Source organism: Arthroderma uncinatum (assembly GCF_011692745.1).
Source record: "Arthroderma uncinatum strain CBS 119779 chromosome Unknown scaffold5, whole genome shotgun sequence".
NCBI classification, from domain to species: Eukaryota; Fungi; Ascomycota; class Eurotiomycetes; order Onygenales; family Arthrodermataceae; genus Arthroderma; species Arthroderma uncinatum.
In genome coordinates, this window is record NW_022983867.1 from 1995642 (window position 1) to 2005217 (window position 9576).

At 49.0% G+C, this 9576-nt stretch overlaps 2 protein-coding genes across 2 annotated transcripts; one reads left to right on the plus strand and one right to left on the minus strand.

The window, feature by feature from the left end:
• Positions 1-2310: 2310 nt before the first annotated feature.
• Positions 2311-5281, plus strand: GIQ15_07005 (ankyrin repeat protein; the record flags this gene model as incomplete). The annotated part of the gene is made up of 4 exons (XM_033554422.1): positions 2311-3507; positions 3553-3644; positions 3728-4646; positions 4706-5281. The coding sequence occupies 4 exons, from the start codon at positions 2311-2313 to the stop codon at positions 5279-5281; spliced, it is 2784 nt and encodes a 927-aa protein (XP_033403937.1).
• A 240-nt stretch (positions 5282-5521) lies between these two features.
• On the minus strand, positions 5522-7137 carry GIQ15_07006 (beta-lactamase; the record flags this gene model as incomplete). The annotated part of the gene is made up of 2 exons (XM_033554423.1): positions 5522-6704; positions 6773-7137. The coding sequence occupies 2 exons, from the start codon at positions 7135-7137 to the stop codon at positions 5522-5524; spliced, it is 1548 nt and encodes a 515-aa protein (XP_033403938.1).
• Between the last annotated feature and the right edge of the window lie 2439 nt (positions 7138-9576).

Below are 9576 nucleotides of genomic sequence, written 5' to 3' on the forward strand. Positions count from 1 at the left end.
AGCTGGGTGTTCCGTTATCGTTGGACGCCCACTCGTGGTGTTGAGTGAAGGATATCGGAATATTATTTACAGACCAACACATGCAGTGAAGCTCTCAATTGCATCCTCTTCCCATCAACTTTGTCACTGCGAATGCTCTCCATATCTGCTGGAGTTGGACGTGAGGTTACCCGGAACAAATATTCGCCGCTCCGCCACCGCGCCAAATACAAAAATAACAAATAACTACAAACGTCGGAAGTGACAAACACGAGAATGACAAGAACCGCTCTCGATCCTTGAATTGCGCGAACGATAAGTCTAACGTCACAGGATAATGCTAATAATAACTCCACTGGCTAGGAATTAACCCAAAGATCCCGGTTCAGCTTTACAGGAATCGCTTCACACTATACTCCGTCTGCCGACAGGGTATGTATCGATAGAAACCTTAACCCAAGTGCATTGTGCTGGGATCTTGCTTTAAAGCTAGCCCAAGGGCCGAGTGATCAGAGCTGACCGGGGGCGGCTAGGACAAGGAGGGCGGCCCTTCAACGGTGCATCACACCAGCCTTACTCCCCGCATATCTGATCCCTCGTCGCCGCTTGCTAGGATGTGGTACGGCGGGTTACCTCGGACACCTTATATCGAGACTCCCCTCTCATTTATTGAGATAAACCGCCGACTCGAACAAGCACAGTAGCACGACATGCAGGTTAAGGTCGTACCACCTTAAAAAGATCATGCATATGCTAGGCTTTCCAATCCTGCTCATCTGGCTGCACGAAACACGGCCGAATTCAGCTCCGTGTAGGATTCGATGACGTTTATACCAAATATAAGCACATGTCTGCTTACGAGTACTGGTGGTCCCAGTGGCGATACTTTGGATCCTTCCTCGTCGCCGCAAGTCTTACGGCCAGACTCTCCATGGTATGGTCCACCGTTGAGCTGCACAAGAGGAGCCGAGGCATGTAGAAAAGGTCGCACGGCAGTGGACACAGTAGATATTGCGCTATATGCAATGCACTGACTCGATAACGCCTTATATCCTTGACCTTATATTCTTAACTTTATATCCTCTAACGGCGGTATGGAACCTAAAAACCCTGCTACCGAACCTGACACTTGATTCGACTTCTTGATAGTTACGTCTCTAACCGCTATATTGCTATATACATGTTTGGTATTATGCAGAAGGAACGCGAAGGTCGAGTCTCTATTCGACTTGGGCAACCCGCCCCTAGCGTAATTAAGTTGATGTCTGGTTCATTTTCAAGTAGCACAACGGCCAATATTTTATTTCAATGTTTAGCTCGTAGCATCGAAGACGAGGCTTCGTAAGGTGAAGCAGCAGAATATTATAGAGTTCTACCGGGTTTTATCCCAATACATGAATGAATGTACACAACAGATAGTACACCGCTCCAAGAACTCAAGCGTCTTTCCAGCGAAACTCTTCAAGGAGGGATAAGGTAGTTATCGAGGCTTCTACTAATCGTGACTCGGCTTGTATTTGCAGTTTACTGCCAAGTTGCATGAGAGGGTAAACTATTCATGGTGTCGATGGGGGAGTGGTCGATATCAAACTCGTATTCATTATATTCATCTGTAGATACGTGTTTAACTACAAGTTCCGCCAGTATAGGCTCAATTTCAAGGACCTCGTGCTTATTTACCGTATTCACCGCGATTTTAGCCGGAGCATTGAATATAACGTCACACCATTTGAGGGAAGATCGCTTGCCAGCTGTCACCACCTGGATCAGCTCCAATGACTTTTTTTTGGGCTGTTGAATTCCGGCTATTATGGACAGTGACGTGGGCTGATCTCTTCATATTGTGTACATCGTGGAAGAGATATAAAAGAGGAACATATAGTTAATAGTTCAGCACTTAGAGAGCCCTGAGGTGGTTGGAAGGAGGCAGTCAGCCCTTCATATCGCGGTTATACTTGCTGCTTGAGATTGGTCAGTATCATTACATAATCAAAATATCACATGACCTCCGCTTTCGGGCCGCGAACTTTAGTGTCAACAACATTTAGTCTTGACGGGAGAATATCCATGAATACGAACAACCACATCAGGCACCAAGTATAGATACCCAATGAAGGCGCCGCACGCCATAGCCAAATACAAGGGTCATGCAAGCCACCCTCCACTCACAGGCCCCTTCCAACGCCCAGGGAGGGGCAGCGATGAACAAGACAAGGCTGGCCGCGGGGTGCTGTCGTCGCTCTTCTGGGGTTGTCCTCGACGTCCAAGTAAGGCACAAGGACGATTGGGGAGTATAGGGAGTGCTCTAGGCCTCATCTCAGTTTCGATACGATGGAAGCTGCCGCGAGCGCTATAGCTGTTATCCAGTTGACCACCCATGTCTTGCATCTCACCGTTAAATTTTACTTCGAAGTCAGGGACGCCCGCAAGGAAATTAAATGGCTCGAGGGCGAAGTGAGCGACCTCCAGGGCACTCTGAGGAAAATCGTCGATCTGCTTGACGATAGTGGCGATTCTAAAGCGGTCGAGAGCTTGCCCGCGTTCGCACTACTTCTCGGGGAGAATGGAGCGTTAGCGAGGTGCCAAACCGAATTGCTAGAAGTTGCTGCCAAGTTAGAAAAGTCGGCCTCTGGCGGCAATAATGACGAGAACCAGAGCAAGAACCCGATGAGACAGTTTGGAATCCGAGCGCTGAAGTGGCCATTTACCAGCAAGGAAATCAAAAGCAGCATTGCCGTACTCGAGAGGTGTAAAGCTAGCTTCAACCTTGCGTTGAATGCCGATCAGACGAAGCTGGCTCTTGATACACACCAGCTTGTCATTGACCTGGGGAAAGATCTATCGACCAGTCGTAATGAACAGCAGAAAGGAGAATACCGAGCAAAGATTATTCAATGGCTCTCTATGGTGGAACAAGGAATCAACTGGTCAAATCACGAAGACGCACGGAAAAAGCATTTACAGGGAACAGGAGAGTGGGTCACAGGCCACCAGGCATTCAATGAATGGAAGCGTACCAGATCCTCAATTCTCTGGCTCTATGGAAAACCAGGAAGCGGCAAGACGATCCTAAGCTCATCCGTCATCGAGCATCTACGGGAGGAGTACGATTCGCACAACGACGTGCTCGTATCTTATTTTTACTTTGATTTTGGCAGCCCTGCAAAGCAAAGTACCACTAATTGCCTACGATATATTCTCTCACGGCTTGTAACCAAAACACCGGTGGTGCCAGCGGAGCTTAGGGACCTTTATGTGAAGAAGTGCAACTTCGGAAGCGACACACCAGCATTGTCAGACCTAATTGATATTTTAAAATTGTTCGCGGAATCCAGCGATGTTAATGATACATTTATCGCAATTGACGCTCTGGATGAATGTCCTGTTGATAACAGACAGGAACTACTTGATTTTCTTCGGACAGTATCGTCTTGGGCTTCCTCAAATTTACATATACTCCTTACAAGTAGGCCGGAGGCTGATATCAAGGAAGAGCTGTCCTCTATCCCCGCAGTGACGAGTATAGCGGTAGGCGGAACGTCGGTAACTCAGGACATAAACCACCATGTTCAGACACAATTGTCTTCGGATCCAAAACTGAGGAAGCTACCGTTAAAAATGAAGTCTGAGATACAAAGGAAGCTAATAGCTGATGCTGATGGCATGTAAGTTATGGCTTAATATATACCTTTGTTAGGGCACACATAATACCTGGATTTGGAGCTAAGATTATACTATCATGGCATAGGTTTCGATGGGTGGATTGCCAACTCAACGAGTTGAAACGATGCAAAACTAAAATGCTGTTGATGGAGACGTTAGCGACGTTGCCGATGACGCTGGATGGTACTTACGAACGAATCCTCCAAGGCATTCCTAAGAACTACCAACACTACGCACTCCGCGCACTTTGGTGGATGGTCGAGGCACGGAGGCCACTTTCAGCTGAAGAAGTGGCCGAAGCTGCGATCCTTGACCCTGAAGCTGAGGCCCCATTTGACCCAGAAGGGCGTTTTTTTAATCCCCATGAAGATATACTTGAGATCCTAGGAAGCCTGGTGTCGGTGACTCAAAGAGAGGGCAGCACTGAATGGCCTGATGAGGGGATTAGTGCGGTGTCTGAAGTTTCCTCACAGTTCTCGCCAGTCTTCGAGAAACGTATCGAACTCCGCCTCTCTCATTTTTCTGTCAAAGAATATCTAATATCGGGTCACCCACTGCATTGTTCTAACCCATCGGTAAGGAAGTTCCATGTCGATCGGGCCCTCGTGAGCAGTTTCATTCTTCGAAGTTGTCTCCAATACATCTTCCACTACACTGAATCAGACTATAAAATTGCGACCGCGGATGATCTAGAAGAATTTCCACTATTGTGTTACGCCTGCCAATTTTGGTTCGTCTATGCGACAGTAGCCTTTGACGACGAGGCTGCTGAGTTATCCTACAACCTTTTCAGATTCGAACCTATACTGCAAGCCTGGTTGCTTGTTTACACGCCAGGTCAGCCTAAGAAAGATCTTTTCCAGCCGCCTGATGAGCCGGAACAAGCAATTCATTATGCCTGCTACCTCGGCCTGGCAAGTGTCGCGAAGCATTTATTAGATTCTGGCGTCGATGTCAATAGTGTCACTGCGAGTGGAGTGACACCTTTATACCGAGCCTCTGAGGTAACGTTTACACTTGGTGTATAAACCTACAATTTCAGGGAGCTAACTTTTGATGATAGAGAGGCCATGTGGATGTTGTCAACTTGCTCCTCCAACATGGGGCAGGGGTCGACAATGCCACAAAGGGAGGTCGAACACCGCTACAGGTCGCCTCCAGCCGGGGGTGCATCGAGGTTGTTGAAAATCTTCTCAGTGCTAAGGCAGACATAGAATCGAAAGACGTGGACCTCTGGACCCCTCTATACTGGGCCGCTGAAGGAAGGCATGAAGATATAGTTCGCCTGCTTCTTAAGCACGGAGCGGACCCGAACTCAAAGACTATGAGCGGAGGTACAGCCCTCCATCAGGTGTGTGGTAGGGGGTATACCGAAATTGCAAGATGTTTGATTGATTCTGGAGCTGAGGTGAATGTTTCGACCACATGGGGTAGAACTCCACTACATCAGGCTGCAGCTGGGGGTTCATTAGAGGTAGTCAAGTTACTCCTACACCATAACGCCGACCCCAATGTTTTAGATAGGTCTTACAGCTCCCCCGTTTTCCTTGCAGAGGAGATCCTCCAAAGTGAAATCGTGAGCCTCTTACGCCCCATTACTCAGATCGAAGACCCCTTCGACAGCCCTGACGCGGAATAAATCAAGACAAGCAGACAAGACTACTGTTGAAAAGCCATAGCCGTATTACCACTCTTTTCTCGTGCCTTAGTCTGGTAATATTGCCAGCGAGGAAGTGTACATTTGGTCCTTGCGTGCCCTAACCGACCAGATTTTATATACGAAGATGGCTAGTATAATAGTCGCTGATACGCGCAAGCTACAAAGCTTTAACCACTTGTATATTCAACAACGAGCTCCCTAATATCCCGACTTATTCTGCTAATCTTTGACTAGGGCATTTACCCTCTCAAACCAGATGTACTCTCCAACCCTATGGTCCAACAGTAGGCCTAGCAATATAGAATTGTTGTTTTCGAGGACGAACTCCGCTTTGAGGGGGAAGTCGTTGGTTTCAAAGTTTTCGCTCATAAAAGCAAGGTACTTTGTCTGGTTGCAAACGTGTCTAAAAGTGAGGGTGAACGATAGGGAGCGATCTGTACAGTCGGCAAACAAGACGCCCTGTTTACTTTCAACCTTGATCCCCTTATAGCCTGGGTTCCAGTATTGTCCCGCATAGCTGCTAAGTGGCAACACCTGCGGCTGCCGGGTCTTGATGCCGGGGCAAAGTTCCTGTCGGAGCTCTTGCTCTAACTCCAACTCATCCTGGCCATCCTCAGACCCTGATTCCGAATCAGCCTCTGAGCCGAGTGAGCTCGAATCAGCATTTGCTTGAAGAATCTTCCCGTTCTGTCGCCCACTTATCATCTGGTCGACCAAATGATACTTGATCTGGCTTACGGTTGTATTCGTGTAATCAGCGTTACAGAAAACAACTCCTCCAAACTTGAGTTCTGGAATGAAGAAGTGATCGCATTGGGAACCATAATCTCCTCCATCATGGGAGACTATGGTATAACCGCAGTACTTCTGAGCTTGCCAGCCAAGGCAATAGTAAAGGGAGTGCTCTAGATCCCCAACTTCGGATGGATCCTGCTCTATTCGTGCCTTTGTGAGCGACTGATAAATCTCTTCCGTTATGGGTCCCTCCCGATTGATCATGGCTTTCACCCATTTCGCATAGTCATTAGCAGTCGTGATGATTTGACCGGCGCCCTGAGACTCAGGACGATCTGAATAAGGGACCTCCTGGAGCTCCCGGTGGGCATTAGCCCGCAAGTACCCAGCAGCCATGCGAGCACCTAGCCCCTTAGCCTGAGCCCGACTTGGCTGGAGGGTGGTCGAGTCCATCTTGAGTAACTGAAACAGATGCTTGTCAAGGAAATCCGAGAAGCTCATCCCACTTATATGTTCGACAAGGTAGGTGGCCACAGAATACATCATGTTGCAGTAGATATACTCGTGTCGATTTGGCGCCACAGTTGACAAATTTCGAAGGTTCCTTGTGATTGAACGCGCATCATCCGGATGTCCTGCCTTGGAGCCGAGGAGGGAATATTCATGTCTGTAGAGGGGATGTTAGCGTCGGCTCAACTGCAAGTCAAATAGTAGGAAGATAGAAGAATTACTTACGCTGCCATACCAGTCCGATGACTAAGTATGTCCTCCACGGTGACATCTCCATGATCCTTGCCGGGCATGACAAAATCATCAGGCAGAAGACTCGCCATGGTGGCCCCATACTGCACTTGGGGATAGTTTTCATTGTCGCTAACCAAGAGTGCAACTGCTGCCGCCGTGAGAGACTTCGACGCAGAGCCAACGCTAAAGGGCGTATCCGGGGTAAAGTCAATCAGCGGATTTACCCGCGCCTTTCCAAAGCCGGTGGATGTGATGCCGTTGCCCTGTATAACGGCAACTGCAATGCCTGGTATTTGGCGGTGGTCAATGATCTTCTTCACATAAGCGGAGAACTCAGAAGAACGGAGGAGATCCATCTTGGTGCCTAAGCTCGGGGCTTAATGTTGATAGCAATATACCAGGCTTCGATCTGTAGTTCAGTTGAAGGGAATACGGAAGCTCGCCTTGTAGATTGCCAGCTATATAAATTAACCCATGAGAAGTGGGATGTTTATTGAGCTTGACAAGTTAGCTAGCTGGGCTGATGGGCTTGACCAGTTACTCCACCACACCTTGACTACCCCTTCTTGCGTGGCTAGGGTATATCAGAGAACCTGGATTTGATTTTTGCATTACCGGTGGATACTATATCATCGGGGGTTACATTCCACCAGCCCCCGTAACTTACTGATATCTTGAGAAAGCTTGAACCGTTTGGCCCCTGCCATCAGGTGCATCGTTTCGATAAAGCCCCGGTATACCATGGGGCGAACCCCTAGTACACCATGGGACCACGGGGTGAGCTGTGAACCCCTGAGCCGAACTGTAGTTATTCTGTTGCATTGCATGTTCCACGGACGAATCAGCAGGGTGTTGTTCTTGAGGAGCAGCGCAGGGCTATGCTAGCTCGTAACAGCCACGGAGGTCAAACGAGTGGACCTCATACAGCGAGCCTAAGTAGAGGCGATTTGAAGTTTGCTGGGTGCAGCCAATGAATATCCCTGCTGATATCGCTAAGCCCCCTGAAACACGTTAGCTTCCGGCTGCTAAAAGCTTAGTTATGCGTCTGGGTGTTCCTATCAGCCTACCCTCCAACAAATATAAAGCGTTTTAGCATGCCGTTGATACGTGGCCAGCTAGAAGCTTAACCAAGTACCCGGAACTCTATACAGAGCATATGAAATGCTTCTGACGCAGAAACCTTCTAAGAATAAAGACAATGCCCGATCCTTCTCATCTTCCCTTCCCTGACGGATTGCACAAGGGTTGTCGTCGACGAGGAGGCAAGGCTGTCTGATTCTTTTTATATATTCTATAACAAGGATCTTTATATGCCGTTTCTATCGGCAAGCCGGACGGGAGTTGAGCGATGATTCCAAAAGCGCAAGGGGAGCCCTGCCTTAAGTTACGCAGCCACGTCCACTTACGACTCATCGGCAGTGCATCGGATGGATGGGTGGGTAGTCAGCGGGGAGGGTGGCTTGTACGGACACCGATTTAGAACAGGAGAGGGCAATGAACGCAATCTCCGAATGAAAGGAGATCGGTTATATCTGGGGAACGGATCTCTCAGCTGGGTTCTGTCGGGCTGAATAGACGACGTCACGGATGACGAGGAGGGCAGCGGGCTAGACTCGAGAAGAACGCGGCAATAATCCGGCAATAGTCCGTCTGTTTCAATCGGCAATTCGACTGGGTGAGAGCGTGGTGCGATATACCGATCAGATTCCGTGCTCCATCCAACTCAGCAAAAGCCGCGATTAACTATGCAGGGAGAAAGGCCGGCTTCAATCTTCAAATGCGCTGACTAGCTTCTCATGATGACTTTTTGTTGACAACGAGTCCTGGGGTAGCTCCCTGGCGACTGAAACTATATAGCCAAGGATCTATCGTTAGGGGAAACCCTACCGGGCGTTTCTTGAGTGAGATAGGTGACAGACGACAGTGTGTATCTCGGAGCCAAGGGAAGAGACGTTTCCTTTCGGCAATCCCAAGTGGGATCTCGAGTAGTTGCTAGGCACCGATGTCAATATCGATACTGCCCGTTTCTCGGTGTGCAATGTATAACGGCAGCGGCTTGGTCTGTAAGAGAACTATCTCTTACACCCTCATGTCAGGCCTGTACTTTGCTGGTGCCTGTGGTAACATGTCGACCTAGCGGCTAAGGCGGCTGAGTGTGAAGCACATCAGGCAGACACGGGCTCGCGCTGCCTCCGGCTCTCAGCGCATGTCGATACTCAGATATATCTGATTATTGCCAGCCTGGAGGCGAGAATGTCGTATGTTTGTGTTTTGCAGCGGAGGATGTCTTTTATTCCCGATCAGGTCGCATGTGGCGCCGCCAAGATCAGCAGCCGCGAAGGAAGTGCCAAGCCCTCTCCGCTCCCGCCTTGGCTCTGTGCGCGATCCCACCCGCGCCCTCTGCTCCTGCCCCTGTCGTTCCGCCCGGGACCGACATGAGTCGCGTCGGCGAATTCTCTTGACATTCTACCCATTTAGGCGACATGGGCCGCTGGGCTGTAGCCATCTGGTTTTCTATCCCCCCACTACCGTTGTGTCCGATGCTGATTTGACGACCAGCATCCTTCAGTTATAGATCTTCACCCCAGCCTCATTCAGGTCAGAGATCGAGCTCATCCTCCAAAAAGTCCATGTGTATCGAGGTTATTATGGTCTCATATATGGTCTTGACTGAATGGCCTGGATATATAAATTGGAAGAATATCCGTTGGGATGTGTGCTCTCCATACCTCCAAACACACTTTCACTCTTTCAGTCGCTGATTCATTTGATATCGATCAAGAACAACCACAGCC